Source organism: Opisthorchis viverrini, assembly GCF_000715545.1.
Source record: "Opisthorchis viverrini unplaced genomic scaffold opera_v5_442, whole genome shotgun sequence".
Lineage (NCBI taxonomy): Eukaryota > Metazoa > Platyhelminthes > Trematoda > Opisthorchiida > Opisthorchiidae > Opisthorchis > Opisthorchis viverrini.
In genome coordinates, this window is record NW_008752102.1 from 267,210 (window position 1) to 285,812 (window position 18,603).

The following is an 18,603-nucleotide window of genomic DNA, read 5'->3' on the forward strand; positions in this document are numbered from 1 at the left end:
GAGAGAATCTAGAGGAAGTGAGGTTCATCGCACCTTGTTTATTGTTTCTGCTTACGCCCCAACTGACTGTAGTTCTGAATCTGCCAAGGACAGTTTCTATGACGCTCTAGGTGCCCTTCTACAACAGGCTAAAAGCTCAGATATCGTTGTGGTTGCTGGTGATATGAACGCTCAGGTAGGTAGACTAAGCGCTGCTGAGGCCCGATTGGGTGGTCGTCTTGGTTTGGACACGAGACGCACGGACAACGGAGACCGGTTACTCCAGATGTGTGCCGATCACAGGCTGTTCCTTTGTAGTATGATGCCAGACTCGAAATCCACTCAAGTCTTCCAGCATCATTTGTACCAAAGGCTTTTGTTCGTCGGATTCGGTTGGATCCCAACCGAAGTCAGCCTCGATTACTTGAAAGATGAACATTATCTGCAACCGATCGATCGTACTGGTAAAACTCATAACACGGATGTTGCGATGCCAGCCATGATACAAACACTCAAGTGGGCTGATTGGAACGCGATGGGAGCAGCTTAGGAGGTCGTCATTCTTTCGATGTTCAACGCTGTGGCTGTGCACATCGCCCGGTACAACTGAGTATGTACAGTAGAGTGTTGTAGTCTAGTACCAGTTCCATGCACAGTTTCCTCTAACGTGTCACTTGACACAGCACTTTCCGGCAAATCCAGGTTTCGGCGAGCATTTAGACGGAATGGTCTCTTATGTGTACCGGGTCAAGTCAGCATAAGCGGACTGTAAATACACCCAACTAGTTTAGTTATCCTGAAGGCACCAAATTAGATTGGGAAATATTACACCTCAGCCAATGTCGTGCGCTTTTACAACAGCCTTCTTCCTGTCGTATTGTTTTGGTGATATCTATTCGCAAAACGGACAGTCTGAAGTGTGCGTACTTTACGATGCACACTGAAGCAGGACCGTGTAACATTGGTTTTCGCTGAAAATGTGCTTACAGCAATTTATGGCTGGAAAGGAGGGAGTTCTACGAGCCGAAGCCAGTTATGATCGTTTACATAAGTCAGCGTGGCCCACTGTTACAGTCCGTTTTTCTGAAGAAAACTCCCACCTGTGCTCCAATTGCCACGTGAACCAGCTGGTGATAGCGGCCAGTGAACGTGTGTGCTGCCTCAGCTTGCTTCGGTCCATTATGCCTAGGCTTTGTTAGCTGTATAGCTCGGATGCGCCGGTACGAAGCCAATTACTTGATGTTTAAAACCCAAAAAGGCAGTAACCTTTCCTATGCTTGTCTTTTATGAGTGTGCATGTCTTGGGATCACCGTCGACAGTCCTTTGAGGACAGGGCTCCACGTTTCCACCTTTTGAAAAGAAGGAGAATCTCACGGGCCGAGCTCATTAGGTGACCTTCCGTCAGTATCATCATCGACAGCATGACATGCTTCACCACCCTCAGTAAGTTCGCTTCTTAACCACTGAATGGGAGGTGTGCCAGAACGGAGTCGATTACGACTGCCAATTACGATTACAAGGGTTCGTCATTATTGGGTGATAACTCGTAGCACCAGAACTTCAAAATTACTTATGTTTGGGTTGGATTAGATTCTTTCATCCCACTCAGTTCATGGATCGACGGTTACCTGTGGCTCAACCACGCGTATCCATCTTCAGACCTGTCTTGCTAGAAGGTGGTCTGCCTTGTACAACATGGGGATAATCCGCGCTGAGTCCCCTACCATCTGTTTTATTCAACCAAGAACCTGACCAAACTTGGTTTTCAGTGTATGGCCACAATTTCGGTAAAAAAGACGTCTTTTGATGTTGCTTTCAGTGGTTGATGATCGTGCGAGTTTTTCGTCCGCAAACTATCGCAGCATCAGTATGATGCCCGTCTCGTCTACCTAGCTCGTTAGCACTATCTTACACAGATTGTTCATCTTTCGAGACAGATCAATTTATGAGCGCTGGAATCGCCCCAGATGCGTGTTCCCTTTAGAATACTTGTGGAAAGCACCATTCTTATGATTACCAATCCCGAATGCTGCTCTTGACTGTCGATCGCCAGAAACTGCGGTCGTCGTTTGTGCACATCTTGCCTCGGATCAGCGGGCATGGACGACCGCAATGCGTTATATTAACATAATTGAAACACGAAAAACAATCTCAAGTCTTATCTGCCTCCTTTGAAGTTATGTGCATTGTTTGAGGTATAAAGGGGGCAACTTCTTTATAAGATGATAGCGACCTTAGCTATCTCGTCACGCGATTATCAACCGCATTGTATCCGTTCGGTTACTCTTATTCAATAGCCCACCGCTCCTCTTGTGGACTTATTCTTCTGAAATTGAGGGACATGTTGGTAGCTTAGATTGCATAGATGGCTGCTGTTCTGTTCACAGAACGTGGAAATTTGCTGAAAACGTAGTGTCACTCTTTCAGATGATATCCTCTTCGTCGGAAAAATCGTCCAAATGTAGCACCATTTCGGTGCCTGAGCGCCATGCCATCAGAAGGAAGCACGAGGGCTGGGATACTGCCAGGTTGCCCAAGCTTAGACGGGGTTAGCCGAGAGGCAGAGGTCAAGTTCGAATCACAGACCTCCCGGCCAGTGAATTCGCGCCCTAACCACTGAGTCATTTCGCCATCTTAATTGAACAACTCAAAATGAACCATTAAACTGGTCGGCTGGTAAAAGATGATATCCAGAAACCAACAGGACAAAGTTCATTGGGTGCAATTCGCAGACTTAAAGGTGAAAGTTCCTCCGGAAGTTCGTCAGTCGCACAACGAATCAACCAGCCAACCAACAAGATCGATCATCCGACCGACCACAATGAAGGATCACCCCCAACGAACAATTCGTGTATAAACCTGAACATAGCACTGCTGTTCCTTGATCTGAAAGCTGCTTTTGATTCTGGAACGTCAGGCACTGTCAGTGTCTATGGAGCAAAGGTGTTCCCCATAAATTCTTGACCCTCCTTTAGGCGTTCTACACCAACTCCCGCAGACGCGTGAAGGTCTACGGTGAGCTCTTGCCTGAGTTCACCACATCGAGTGGTGACAGACAGGGCTGTGCTCTTTCACCTTTCCTTTTCGACTTCGTTATCGATACGATCATTGAAGACTCACTACCAGTTTAACATGGGTTTCACACCTGTAAAGTGTAAAGTGCTACTGCAAGACTGGGTAGACTCGAACTCTAGCCCCATGCTTGCGGATGAACCAACTGGGGTAGTAGACAAATTTATTTGCCTGGGCAGCTGTATCATTCCCGATAGTCTCGCGAAAGATGATATTTCCGTTCGGGTTGGGAGGGCCAGCGAAGCTTTTTTGAACTTGCGTCACCTGTGGCGTAGGTGTGACATCAGCTTTTACATAAAGGGCCGAGTTCACAATGCTTCCGTGCGCTCCATATTACCATACGGATCAGAAACCTGGCCGCCGCTCGCCGAGGACGTCAAAGTGTCAGTGTTTGACCATCGATGTCTTCAGAGAATTGTACGAGTTTGGTGGGAACACCACATCAGCACTGTTGAAGTACGTCGAATGGTATTCGGGAGAAATAGATGATCTGATTACTGCATAGGTTGCACTGGCTTGGCCACGTGTTCCGCATGCCAGTCGACCATTTTCCTCGAATGGTTCTTTTCGCGCCACTACGTGAAGGGTGGAAGAGAGCCAGAGGTAGTCAAACAATGACTTGGTGGTGAAGTGTGAAGGCCATTACCAGCAAACTTAGTTGAGCTGGTTATTGCCATCTCCCTGGATGGAACCCCGATACGGGCCATATCAATGGTCAGAGACATTTTCAGACATGGCTCAGTCGTGCCCTTATGACGTTCGTGCAACCAGGCTATTGCCTTTAATGCATAGCTCCCTTCCCGATCCCCCCACGTAAAAATCCACTGACAGACCTGTATTTATTCACCAATTTATCATTTCCCGCTTCCCATGCGCAGCTACCTACCCCACCTCCCCAAATCATTGGTGGACGAAACTGTGGATGTTGCAACCACTGCACAACAAGTACCCGGTTCGTACAGCTGACACTGACGATGATGATGGTGATGATGATGATGATGGTGATGACAGGACTGATGAACATCCCCAAGACGACTCAGTGCCATTCTACTGCACTGATAGTATTACCTGAACAAAATGTCTGCAACCAAACTGCCAGTCTGAGGAACAGAACGACATTTGCCTTCCGATATCTTTATCCTGGTTTGCTTTTCACAATGGGTTGCAGGATGCAACGGCAGCCATAATGTTTACAGCATTCACGGTTGTTAAACAAAAGGACCATTATTTACCTCTGGTATGTATTCGTGAAAATGGCGACGACTAACTGGTGAAAGTTTCAAGCGTCGTGAGATATAACCAATCGGCGACATCCCTGGGAATTAGTGATCTTGAAGGCTATAGATGGTGCTCTTTTGACTTCAACGAATTGAGATGGTTTGACCCGGTGATGCATTATTTTGTCTTCTTCACTTTTAGGTTAGCTCTCATCCAGTCGCCTCTGCCGCCGGTCCACTTACTGCTTACCTTTTTGCGTGAACTCAATCCATGGCATAGGCCGCTGCAATGAATTTTGTTCGGCGTCGTCCTGGAAACGATCACTCTCGTGAAATACCATCGGAGTCTTCCGCAGAATGTGCCCACCTAGGACGACTTTTCAGTCAATATAGGCAAATTCAAGATGTTTCTGAACAGGAGCAAATGTTTTACGAGCTACTTCCGGTGTTTCATGGGGTAAGGCAGTGTTCCTTGTTTGAATCTTTCAGGTCCTTGCGAACTGTAAACCCACCGAATTCATTGAAAAGTTCCCCGACATCCATGCCTTTTGTTCTCGAGCCACTCAAATAATTGTAAAAGAAATTAAATCAAGAGCCTCTAATCAAACTTCTGGTTAGTTACAACTTTACGTTCACTGATTGCTTTCAGAAGAGGGAAGTCGACAGATATTTCTCTACCTGGAACCTCCTGACCGTGTTCCATATGAAAAGCCCTCTGAGGCGGGATCAACGGATATTACACCACTAAACGTGGAAAGTCGCGGTTGGAATCTGCTTTCTTGTCTGAATGTATTAAGCAGTGGACATATGAGCCTTATCGAGTGCATGGTTGCCGCCTCATTGCCATCCACCTTGGTGAAGTGTATGTACATATTCCTGGACCTTCCTCGAGCACCTAACCCGGAAAAAGCGTGCACATTCCAGTCGACGTTTAAACAGGTGTGTACCCCACCGTTGTATTCAATTCATATGGTAACGTGAGTGTCACTTATTACGGTAGGTTATGAAAGAGAAGTTCAGCAACTAAACAAAGATTGTTAGTTGCAACCCATCCCCATGGGGACTTTAATCCGGGTACTAACACGGACTAAATTCCGCCGGAGAATATTTATGTTTCAAATTCATACCTTACTTTTTTTACTTACTTACTCTTTTTTCTAGGCTCAGCAAAAACTAAATTTTTATGTTTCCCGCGGTTTCTGTTATGTGTTGACTTAGCATCGTTTCAATTTATAAGAAGAAAATAGCTTGAGAAACCTGTTTGAAACATTTCACAGACCCTTTAAATTCTTTGAATAGCCATTTACGCTCGAGTGGCACTAGTATTCTTTTAGTCGCCATGAAAATGTGCTTAAATTTCTATATCATCCCGGTGACAGGTCATTTTTCTAAGGAGCTTACATGACCGGGAGAGACAAGACTCTCCTTGTCCAATGGTGGTATCGCGAGGGAGGGGAATACCATACTGATGTGCTGATGTTCTTGCTGACCTGGAAAATTCTTTTGTGGGCACAGGTCAACAGTAAAAACTAACATTTCGTTTCTGTTGTGTCTTGCTAAGCGGTAGTACAGCTCTGTATCGCTCCCTTGGCTTCCTGCTCCGCCCACTATGGTATATCAAAAGGCACGGCAGCTCTACACAGCCCCTTATGAAGACTAAGGAAAATCATTACAACTGTATTTATAGGGTAGTCACAGTGTTCCACAAGGTCGTGCCAGAATCTCCGTGAGGGGGCGAGAAGCGTCGAGTCAAAGGTGCTCGATCCGGACTGGCTGGTATTCTGGCGAATCACAGTATGCCTTCGTTCGGTCCGTGTCCTGCACGTGACACATCCGTCGAAACGATGTGATGTTCGGTTATTAGAGACACTAGTTGACAGGATTGTGCAAATTCATTTCAAGAGAGTCGAAAATTGGTGGCACAATGCTTGCTTGACGAATATATGCAACAGTGAAAGTTATCAAACATCCGTCGAAACGATGTGATGTTCGGTTATTAGGGACGTCTGGCCTCCGGACAGTCCCCTTTTTTGTCACTGCGCTTCATGTGCACAGTTTAGTTCCATACAGGTCATGGTGTCGATTACAAGAATAATAAGGACGATGTGTGGTTTGAAGCGCATTTGGAGTTTTCATTAAGGTTCTCGTTTGCTTGCAAGTGCAGCACTTTGTCGCAGTGTTTCCCCAAGTCGTCCTTTGTTTTCCATGTAATTGCGTTTTTCCGGGTTGTTTTTACGTGTGATCGTCCGTACGCTACGGTTAAAAGCCGCAGTCATTCCATCCTTTAACCGGAAAATGCACTAATAGGATTGGAGGGTTTTCTTCTTGGAGGCAATTAGTCTGGATATGTATTTTGTTATTTAGGACACACTACAGGATAGCGTTGAGTGCTTTATTCCCTTGAAGTGTTTTGCTGATTAATACGGTGGGCTACAATCAGCAAGAGTATTATGAAGACGTTCGTCGTCTAACGATCCCAAGTGCCTCACGATAATATTTTCAACAGGAACGGAATGTTTTATTCATCTAGTGCCGTCGATTTTTCTATGCAATTGTGAATGTACGGCCGAAATGGCTTCGATAAACTCTCACTTTTTGACGGGGTTTTGACTCACTGAACTGGCAACCAGCTGATGAGAAAATGCAATCAGTGCTTCTAATGGAGACTATACCTAAGGAACTACAGTGGTTTGACCACCTGCCCTCTGTGCACTTGTTTATCGAAGTTCTCGGGCATTTAACCAGCTACTTAACATTATGAGGTTTGCGATGCCATTTTAGCAGATTGGAGAATTACTAGTGCATATATGCTAGCTTTAGTGTTTACCATTGTTACCGTTTTCACTGAGTTTGACTGAATCTTCGGTGTCGGTGAGTTCACTCAGTATTTGGGTTTCAAATCGGTGAATTTGCTGTCAGGCCAGATGTTTCCATAATAGTTTTTTTTTTCAAATAAAACAGCGTCATTTTATTGTCGTGACACACCGTTAATCAAACAGCGTCATTTATTGTCGTGACACACCGTTAATCAATGTTGACGTTGCTGTCTATGTTGACGCTAACGGTATCAGTGTAATGTTTTCATCGTAGCCACGTCGAGCAGCTTTACCGATTGTTCCTTCATTGTCTTATGAGCACAACGGCTTCAAAAAGACCTTTTTCAGGAAAACGGAGACCGGTGCTTTTTCCTTGACAACTCTGATTATAAGGTTGGTTGGCAACTCTCCGTCGAATTTTTACTAGTTTCCCCCCTTTTGGGACAAAACAAATGTGAATGGTTGATTACATACAGTCCATTGTACCGAAAGTCTTTGAAAAAGGTGATCGTACACCCTTGAGCTATCTTCCACCTAACATTGGCAGGCCAGTCACCTGTCTTTTCCCCTAACAAATATCGTTCATCACTTTTCCCTCTGACCAGGTACGTTCAGCGTCTTTTTTTACATTACCGGAGTGCGGACAAATGATTAGTGCCTGGCCGTCCCCCATATGTAGCAACATCGCTGGGGGTGTCGTAATGTCTAACCGACAGACTGCATGATCTCTTGAAAGATTCACTTGATATCTACACTATCGAGCGTTCTGCGTATCGTTACCAAACTAATAGCTGCCTGCAGTTTTTGCTAGCTTGCAGTTTGCTAGCCGAGCTTGGTAGTTGGATTGCAAAAGTTCCATCACTAATCGAGGTGACATCATCAGTGCGCAGTTGAGCGGTTAAATTCCTCGTCATCTGTCTGTGCTTATCCCTCCAGTCTTCAGAATCTGGTTTATGTGTTCCGTGCTTACTTCAGTTTGCGGTTGTCTGTTGTCCTTGTGACGTGCTTACCGAAGAACGCCAATTTTTGTCCTTCTGTGTTCCGATTGTGAATTGGATATAGGGGAACATGTTTCACACTCTTTGATGCGCTCGAGATAGTTTATTTTTCTTTGCAAATGCAAATTTGTCATTCACGTATCGTAACCATATCTTTGGTGTGTCGGAGTTATTCATATCGGCCATGGAATGATGCAAATATCGAATAACTGTGCGCACATGCAACGTGATGAACATGCATATGGACTGGTAGCTCCTGTCACACGGGTTTACACCCTTGGTTTTCGCCCTTGATTTCTGCTGCTTTGTGAGTCCGATTCAAGGATATTCCGAATTTCTGCCACCCATTAAGCACGACCGGCACCAAGTTTCGAGCACCGCGTTACGCGTTTTTTCCATTGCGTGATTCATAGAGATCCACTAGTTCTACGTCAGCCTCAGCTGGACCAGATTTTCACTTGTTCGGCTGCGTAACCGCCTGTCTGAGTTTCTTTGAAGAAAGCAGTGTTCCTTTACTTCCTGCTACGCCTTCTACATTTGGAGGGGCATCTAACAGCTTACCGACCGGCTAATTGAAAACGATGGAATTTGAAATCAGTTGTTCACCATATTTAGGGACCGCACTCAAACAATTTGGTGGAATGACAAAATAATATACCAATGTTGACTGTATCACATTTTATTGACACAGCTCATTATTTTTATGATTGTTGAAAACTCCTAGATAGTCCACTACTGGCCCTTGTGCAGCACATCCAGAATGTCATGTCAGCTTACCGTTATTATTACAGTAATTTGCAAATGGTCATTTTCCGTCAATTGAGCTAATTATATTTTATTGATCAACGCTTCTTTCCCGTCTAAACCTGGACAACGTGGTAATACCTCATCCATTGTGCTTCCTTGGGATGGCATGGCGGCTAGGCATCGAAGGAGTGTTACAGCTGGACGATTTATTTTCAATCCATGATCCTAGGTCCATTATTGTCCGTCATCACACTCACACATGTCAGTTGCGTTTCAGCACCGTTTACCAATTTGGAGTAGCACATACTTGACCGTACTTCGCTGCACTTAGCTGATTTTTTTATCTCTCTGTTTTTATCAGATCACCCAACGCCTCTGTATGTACCCAATCGCAGTTGAGGAGTTGACCAGAAAGGACGCATTATGTCATCTGTTCAGTGCTTCCACCGACTGGTGTCCATCTCATAACATAATCTGGCGATCCACCACAGCTTCGATCTTGTCCACCATCGCTCAGAATGGGATGACTACCGTTGTTGTAAAGTACATTCACGGTAAGTCCTTCTATGGCAGCAGTTTTCTTGTTAATGAATAACGGAAAGTTTGTACCTTCTAGGTGTAATACTTGCTGTTTACTCACTGATGTTTATTTAATGGACCATCGCATCGTGAAAAAGACACCAATTTTTGTGTAAGAATGATTTGCTTCTATTGATGGGCACGAGATTCGATAGCTCTACTGGCATACTAACACACAATGGTTTGATTCATTCTGCCTAGGAATTCTCAATTTTTGAATGGTAAGGCACCAATTTCTACGCTCGTCGTACGTGTTGTTTTACTGATGCGATCCTTCGTGAGAAACTTACATGTGATTAGTGTGTGGCTCATTCTGAAGCAATGAATCGTCTCTATAATGGCTGGAGTAGTTTTAAATCTTCCGTTTTTTAACAGACCCAGAAAAAATCTATATAGATCAGGCAATCCGTCAACTAACTGAATATTTGTCTCAACACCTGGATCAAGTTCATATTGAAGCCGATAGACTGAAGTGCAGGAAGAGTGCGCGTATTCATATTTCAGTCCCTTACCGATTTCCTGAAGTAATACAGATATTGGTATCTCTTTCCTCTAATGATGTAGATTCAGCAACACATTCCATTTGTAGTACACTCCAAATCTTTCTTATAACGATACAGACATTTGCGCCTTCAGTGCTACCCATACTTACCTTGATCTCTCAGATGCAAAATGTATTTCGGAGTGCATCAAGAACATCTCACAAGGCCGTCTCGCTCCGTTGGAAATTTTGGATGGCTTCATTGCACTACTGCACATTCTGTGCGAATCTTCATCTCTGTCACACGCTTTACTGGATGATTTCTCTTCCAGTAATGGCTATTCAGTTACAACAGAATTCGTCCTGAAGTGAGTTTAATGTTCCTAATGGTATGTTCTGACGCTTTTTCACTCGCATGCACCCAGATGTCATTTGCAGTGCATAAAGCACTGTTGTAAATGTTCGTTACCTAGAGGTTGTGACTAATTTTGTCTTTCGCAGCCAGTTTACACAATCTGGTAAACTGAAGTTTACTTAGAGTTGCTGCTTCGCATGAACCTGACATCCAACATTGTGAGTAGGTCCCTTCGAGAACTTGTACTACGATATCTCAATTACTGTGGTGACTGTAACATGAGGCGGCATGTATGCACCACATTCATTTGAAGAATATCGTGAGGGACAACTTCAGTTGAGTCTCTAGTTGAAACCAAATTGGTGTGCTAATGAGTGGATTTCGCTAATTTCGAACAACTTGGGTTCAAGTAGAACATAAAGTTAACAGAAACTCAGGGTCTGCGCCTAGCTGATGAGACCCAAGAAGGGCGAAACCCGTCATTGGCTGTCTAAGTCTTTTTGATAACTTTCACTGTTGCATATATTCGTCAAGCAAGCATTGTGCCACCAATTTTCGACTCTCTTGAAATGAATTTGCACAATCCTGTCAACTAGTGTCTCTAATAACCGAACATCACATCGTTTCGACGGAGGTGTCACGTGCAGGACACGGACCGAACGAAGGCATACTGTGATTCGCCAGAATACCAGCCAGTCCGGATCGAGCACCTTTGACTCGACGCTTCTCGCCCTCTCACGCAGATTCTGGCACGACCTTGTGGAACACTCTGTGACTACCCTATAAATACAGTTGTAACAATTTTCCTTAGTCTCCATAAGGGGCTGTGTAGAGCTACCGTGCTAAGGGACCGATACAGAGTTGCACTACCGTACATCAAGTCACAACATGCGCCAACTTCTCTAAGGTTCACATATTGCAGTGTTTTTCATCCTAGCATAAGGTTGCCTGACGGTACCCGGAAGCGAAGCCCCACAGTGTAGACCTGGGCATGTTACGCATCAGCAGATGATGGACACTGACATTGGATTTTTGGCTTGGAACACAACTGGAGTTTGGGAGGGCTTTCGCCACTACTATTTAGATGAGGTGTGTGTGTGTGTGGCCTGTCTAGCATCTGTTCATCGTAAACGAGGTCAACCTTGTGCTAATCCTTGTTGAACCGCTCAGTGATTATTCGCGATGGAACGGAGCACCAGTTGTATGTTTGACAGTCGCTGTCCATTCCTAAGCCAGCTAGAGAGCTTCCGGTTTTGTGAATGCAGTCGAATCAAATGTATCGAGTCATAATATCGTGTGCAGCCTATCGCCTAAAGACGTTTATCCTTCTCCCCTCCTATTTGATTATCCTTCCTTTGAAAGGCTAGAGCAAAATTTCAACTACATGGAAACGAAAATGGCTCTACAAACTATTGTTTCCCTGTTGGGACGTCTGGTGGTTTGTGGTGCCCTTGAATTGCGTCCGAAACCAGGAACAGGCGAGCAAATACACGCGTTTCCCGGGTTTCGTGTTCCGATGCCCAAGTCTGCAGGTGAGCAGCTTTGTTGTACAAATGTGCTGTGGTTCAACAATTCTCCGGAACCGTTTTCAGCCTAGTGAATCCGCTTGATAACTGGGTTGTGTTGTCACCTCTGCGTTCTTTGGGATGATACCATCAGCAATTGCTTGTGGATCATCAGTTAACTAGTGCTAATTAAAGGCGTTCAACCGTAGCACCCTTTTGATGCCGAGCTGCCATTTCGCATGGAATAAGAATGGAGGCTGGGATACTGCCAGGTTGCCCAAACTTAGAACCAGTCGAGATGTCGGGGTTGGGTTCGAACCATGAACCCACCGGTCACTAAGGTTGTGCCTTAGCCACTGAATTATCTCGGCCCGCAATAATTTATGGCATAGCCATCAATGGTTTGATTCCCACCGTCGGCTTCGCTTTCTTGGAGTTGATCGCCATAATCTTTCAGTCCCCATACATCCCACTTCATAATCAAACGCCAAAATAAACTGATGCGGAGTTGATACGATTTTAGTAATGTATCAAGCAGAAATACTCCAGCATCCTGAACTTTGGCCGTAGTGGAAGCTGAAGCGATCTCTCTACACCACGCTTAGAAGAATACCCTTGGATCTTGTGTTAACACCGCATAATTTGCAGTAATATGCCCTTTGTCCCAAGCAAATCCACTTTTTCTGAAAATTCAGGAAGTACCGTATCTGGTGAGTTCCAAGCGATGAAGCTGAAAATAGACTGTCGATAAGTTGTCGTCCTCCTCGGAATTAGTGTTTTAAATGTCAGCTTCTATTGAAGCAATAGGCGAACCTTTTGCTTCTTATTCAGTTCGTCAGTAGAACAGTCGGGATATTCCTACGAAGTTGTTAAGAGTCGCACGGTGAAATTTAATTTCCATATGAGCGCGTAATTCCACATACATTCTTCCCGTTCAGATCTGTTTTATCGTTCAACTGTTCCCATGAAGTGTTGCACGCTTCCTTTCCGACCAAGCCCATTCTTAACTGATGTCGCTGGGAGCAACTGGCAACTTAGTGGATGATGAAAAGGGTTTATTCATTATGATTTACTTGGTATCAAGACTATCCTCCCCACTTCCCCCGTCTAAAATCTATCATATCTACCTTTCACTGTCTCAGCGATGAAGAGTGTGCGCAATATTCTGGCGTTTGATGTGCTCCAGTCTCTGTTTCTCTCTGCCTCTACAAAGGAACTGAGTATGCTATTACTGGACAGTATCAAGACTATCTATCTACAGGATTTGGCCAACTATTTCATTTTGGAACAGCAAAATACTTTAGTGCTTTTTCTCAAAAAGATTTATCACAAACCGACGGAAATTCAAGTATGTTTCTTCCTTGTTTCATGGAAAGACTTTTTCTCCACTTAACTCGGCCAGAAATATTTCTTTGATTTATTGTTAAACATGCTCTCTGTTAGGCTTTTTACTCATTGAAACCATCTTAATGTTGTTGTGCTATCCTCGCTGGAGCAAGGCCATGCGAATTTGAATTTGACCGGTTGCCACAGCAAGGATTCATCCAATTTCATTTATCCAACACACTGATGAAGTCGTTATAGTAGATCAGGTTGCCACATAATCATTTCGCGCATGTATTGTCTGCTGGAGGACTGTCTGGTTCAGTCGACCCGCTGTTTCATTGGTACTCGGTGCTAGTGACACATTTAAGTATGGTCCCTCAGACAGGAAAGAAACGATTGCTTGTTCGTAGTCGTCTGCTCAATGTGTATCTCAACTGGCAGTTGAATAAAGTTATATGATAAGCCCTCCGTGATTGTATGGACGCATCCAGGTGACATAAAGAACCTGTTTCTGTTTCTAAGTTAACTCTATGAAGAAGTTGCTACTTCCAGGATGCATTTCAGAAACCAGTGTGATTGATGCAGGCTGTATGTGTAACAATACACATGGTTTTGTTCGATACAGGATAGCGATCCAAAACCTTTGGATAACTTTCGGTTAACAGTCACCAAAACCAATGAGATGGCTCTCCGTCGATTACCGATCTCTAGACCGTACTTCACGTGCTTGCTTCCCAGCCATTCCAGTCTTCCGATGAATTTCGGAAAATGCTTACTTATACCCAGTCCCAGTTTCTTGCTGTTGACATAGAGAATACGCTCGGTCAAAACCTCCTCCATGGGGTTGATCTCACTCATAAAGCTTTTCGTATCCACATGTGAAACAACAGCTGTGAGTAGAATAGGTTTATTCTCCGTTTAACCACCTCCTATGCAGTTCGTTCCTCTTGTAATGAATTTCGTGTTTTTTCGTGCCCCTTGTTTTGAATTCCCCCAGGAATCGCTGTTCAAGTTAATTGAGGTCTTAGTTAGTAGACTTCATTACGTACCAATGAAGGAGATCAGTAGCATCGTCGTTTTGATGAAAACATGCAGGTAGGTGTTCATCTATCTCTTCCTGTCTTCCTTGCCCTATGGTGAGTGGAACAAACCACTAACAACCACCATCTCTCTATCATCACTTGAAACATAGCGTCAACACGAACATTCGGTTTTTGATACCTCTGTTCATCTTTATATATGTCGGAATATGCATGCACTGCTCGTCCTCGATTTTCACACCAGTCTTTTGTTTAGTCTCAGGTTATCTAAGAAACCCGTTCTCGATTACGAGGAAAAAACAATAGAATCTCGAAATCAACCTTGTTTCGGACTGTGAATGCTTCCAGTCTTTCGGGCTGTTGTTGACAAACAAGTTTTGGTGTATTTTCCGCCACTTTCCAGGAAAACGTCTGCCCGTTATAACGCAAGAAGTGTCCGTTATTTTTGTACATAGCTGGCCAGATGGGTTTAACACCTAGTGACTGACACGTGAATGTTGATGATGTACCGTTTAGCGGTCGGGCTCTGTCCTGTTCCAAACGATTTCTCCTCAGTTAGGCACTAGTTTCCGATCATCCTTGTTGCCTGCCCTTGGTGGTGATAAGGATGTTGATTCTTCCCAGAATTAGTGCCTTCATAAATGGAATATAGTGCTTTCCTGTGAATTGCATAGCTCAACCCTTTCTAAGGCTACACAATCTCTGCTACACCGAACGAAATTCTAATGATCTTAACGGTTGCTGTTTTCGGTTTGTGTAGTGCCCAGCGTGGTCGTAAGCATGCATCTACACCATCATGAGGTCTTATCAGTTATTGCAACTTATTCCCTGGATACGAACTTAAAGAGTTGCTCGGCTACTGACAACCAGCTTTTTCCATGAATTAACCGGTCGAACTTGATTTGCCAAAGTAACATTTGCTGTACACAAGGCATCAATCGTTATTGCGTAGTGACCTAACTGACTATCTTTGTCCTGTGACACCATCCGACTGTATTTCGTTGTCAGTTCGCTCTAGCAGCATAAATAAGTTGGTTAGAGGGGCTGTAGTCTTCTTTGCGCTGGTGATAGTGCATCAGTTGTTCGGAGCTTGTGTGTATCTTTCTTCCACTGACATTGGACGGCGACGCTGAAATTTCATTTCGTTCTTCTGTTTCAATCATTCAGCTTATTTGATCTTAGAACTACGGAGTTGTCTTATAGGCTTACAGGTTCGATTGAAACTCAACCACTTTTCACGGGTTTCTTAGTCTGTTAAAATACAAAGAGTTCCCTAATTATTCGTTCTCTGGCCATCCCTTTTTTCGTTTCATCTAATGAATCAGTTACATCCGAAAACCCGAGATAACTGACTCTTTAAGGCACGAACTTACTGTGGATCCACTTCTGTGGATCGGACCAAATCTCAGCGTATCGACTGCCCCTGTCTAGTTCAAATAAGAATCTGAAGTATATATTCACACATTGCGGCTGGCGGATGTAACTTTAACAAGCAGGTTGGGAACGAATGCTCGAAGGCTGGTCTCTCCATTCAGATGAAGTTTCGGTGTGGTTTCAAGCATGTGGACGAACAGCCTGGTGCAAATGATGACGGTTTATGGGAATAAAGTGCACATGAACTACACTAACATGCCCCCGAATTTGACGTACAGCGTCTGGACATGGCTTGATCGGTGGAGTTACATACAGGTCATGATTTTCCAAGCAAAATATCGAATTTTTCCGAACTGAAAACACCTGATTGTTTTGGTGCAGGAGTTATTAGGGCGTAGCGTGGACAATGTTGTATCTTGACTTGATTGATGGAACGTCCATTAAAAACGTTTCGGTGATTCAACTAAACCGTGTAATGTGCTATGCGTATTACACGGTTTGGTCGAATCACTAACCTAACCTAACTTAACTAACCTAAAATCAAACTCCGGTGAACTGAAGTGTCCCACATAAGAGTTGGTTAGATGTGTAATATCACTGTTTTAAGAGGAAGCCAAATTTGTGTGGTTTGAATCTACCAGGAGCATATCTATGTTTTCTAAGGAGTATTCGGCCTTTCCAAGATCATTGAGTATTGTCAAACGGCCAATTTTCTTTCGTAATATCGTGTTTTGTGTGGTGGGCGTAGCAACGACGATTAAGTTTTCTCTGAATATTTACAAACATGCATTGGGCACAGGAGGCAGTCGCTCAATGACTACTTCGTACCAGTCTAATTTATCAAAGTTCAACGGAGGAACTCCAGAATTGTTGAATGACGTCAGTGAAAAATCTTCAACCGTTAAAATTGTGTACCACGTTGAGAAGCGTGCGAAAGGGAAGTTGCTTAGCTCCCGATTTCACCATCGTTCTAAAACTGTCATCCGTAAGCTGCATTCCAAAGAGCTTCCAAACGGATAATTAGTCATTCGATTTAGCCCGTTTTTCTTTTAATTATAGTGTCAAAAATCGATGAACGTTTGGTTTCGCTTAACCGCAGCACCATCCTGCGGTCTTCTGTTGTGACTTGCTATTTCGCTCTCGGAACGCCTCGCAGCCTAATTACTTTTGTAAATATGTGTATGTTCTGGGCCGGAACCTTAAAACCTCTCGATTTATAGACAGACAACTGAAAACATGGGGTTATTTTTGTACCAAGTAAAGGACATGTTCCACAAGCTGGGGATCCTGTGGAAAATGGATAGTAGCGTGTTTGCTCTTTTGTTTTCCACTACTTTCTGTTCACTTAACTTTGTTGTAACACTCCTTGTCCCTTACCTGTTAACTTCTGTTAACTTGGTACTCATTTTCCCTGTGTTTACTTAGTTCAACTTTAAAATATTTCTTTGCGATCGGAGTGTCAACGCGTGGTAAAACGTTACGTGGGATCCTGATAGAACCGTGCGATGCAGTCATCCCCTTTTCCCCTTTCATTAATTTCTCTTGTTTACAGTTTCAATTCCTGCTTGGCACTCACTCTTCGACACTTAATTAGACTGTTGGGTGAACATCGTTTGTTTAAAGAAGTCTATCATGATGTTGGCTTGCTGGAGCTCAGCGTCGAACTTTTACATCGTTTTGCCGACCTGTTCGGCGACCCATCGGAACCTAACACCCCCATGGTAAACGCGGAAATCTCCAATAAGAATGGCGATTCACATGGTAGGTCCTGTTTTTGTATGAATTATTTCCTCAACAAATGGTCTCTCGGATGGCAGATAAAGCCGGGCCCAGAAGGCCCTTTCAATAGACTCAAGAAGAGATTGGTCTTGAGAGTGTACAATGAAGTCAAAAACAAAGTAATCAAGAATCAGGCGCAGGTTTATGTACTCAGCTATTCCATATGCTGAGTACGTTCCTTCAATGATGCATCTGAGCGTAACAACTGTTCGGCTAGTGCCAAAGGTTTCGTCACATGAAAGTCGGTATACAGCATCAAAACTCACCGGAACTTTGTCTATTCTTGAGGGAAATTCTGCGTCATCCTATCGAAGTCGTGTGAATTTCTTATGGGTCTGGTGGATTTCACCGGTTCAGGATCTAGCTGAATCGTGCGGTTATGAAGCCATGCCACCTACGATTTGTCTCATTGGAGTATTCCCCTCGCAAATGTTTGGCAGTCCATGAAATCGTCATTGGATGGTACTTTTCGGATACAACTGATATCTCCCACCTTGTCGCAAATAGTTCATTAAGGATCTTCATCCTTATTTCTATTCGTAATGGGTGCTATATTCGTGTGCGAATGAGAGTATTTGTGTAAATCCAGAATACTCTTCGAAATTGCCCCTTCAGTTGGAGACATGTTTCAAGAAAAATGTTACGTGGAAGTAATCGTTTTGTAACATCCTAGAGAATACGATGGGGAAAACCAAACCCATTAGTGCAGGAGGCGGTTGTAAGCCTACAAACAAGTGATCGGCAGAGGGAGTTGATGATTTAGATCTGGAAACACAAAACGACAGTCTTCAAAATTTAGTAACAGCGATTTGTGTGGCTTTACCAACCGAATCTATTATATTTGGTAGCTCAATGTTATTTAACGCCAGTGAGTTTTGTGGAACATTTTTGTCACTGAATAATGGCAAGCTACCAACAAGGTTGAGATTATATTTGTCTGATGCAAGGAAAAAAGGAATACCAATGAGGCCGATCCACAAATTCTTTGAATGCGGTTTGTAGGCCTGTGTGAGCACCTGAGCCGATGTAATCACAGTCCATCACCATCAAGTCTTGGATTTCCGGTAGTTAAGTCTTTTATGCATTTACGCATTCATGAAAATTGGAAGGATTCCACTGTGTTGTTCATGTACGTAGACCTACTTTCTCTTATTTGTTTGCATTTTTTAACACATTTATTCTTTTGCGTCTGGTTGAATGTATATGCTAATACGTAGTTTTGTGGCATTGGAACATTGGTGTTGCCTATCGGAGTAGTGATAATAATACTCAACTACTATTACCTCATAAAACTGACGACACTTATCATTTATTTTGCTTACCGAATAACTAAT

The 18,603-nt window shown here is 43.8% G+C and overlaps 2 protein-coding genes across 2 annotated transcripts in view; one reads left to right on the forward strand and one right to left on the reverse strand.

The window, feature by feature from the left end:
- T265_11079 (hypothetical protein) overlaps positions 1 to 18,603 on the reverse strand; it is a gene marked incomplete at both ends in the record, with an annotated part of 37,366 nt that overhangs the window by 11,305 nt on the left and 7,458 nt on the right. The gene's annotated exons all lie outside the window — the stretch shown is intronic.
- T265_15334 (hypothetical protein) overlaps positions 4,559 to 18,603 on the forward strand; it is a gene marked incomplete at both ends in the record, with an annotated part of 86,119 nt that continues 72,074 nt past the window's right edge. Inside the window, 9 exons of the mRNA XM_009177634.1 lie at positions 4,559 to 4,726; positions 4,759 to 4,882; positions 4,919 to 5,208; positions 9,192 to 9,384; positions 10,075 to 10,258; positions 11,608 to 11,777; positions 12,893 to 13,098; positions 14,074 to 14,171; positions 17,043 to 17,251. Coding sequence (XP_009175898.1) covers positions 4,559 to 4,726; positions 4,759 to 4,882; positions 4,919 to 5,208; positions 9,192 to 9,384; positions 10,075 to 10,258; positions 11,608 to 11,777; positions 12,893 to 13,098; positions 14,074 to 14,171; positions 17,043 to 17,251 — 1,642 coding nt within the window. The remainder of the gene's footprint in view (positions 4,727 to 4,758; positions 4,883 to 4,918; positions 5,209 to 9,191; positions 9,385 to 10,074; positions 10,259 to 11,607; positions 11,778 to 12,892; positions 13,099 to 14,073; positions 14,172 to 17,042; positions 17,252 to 18,603) is intronic.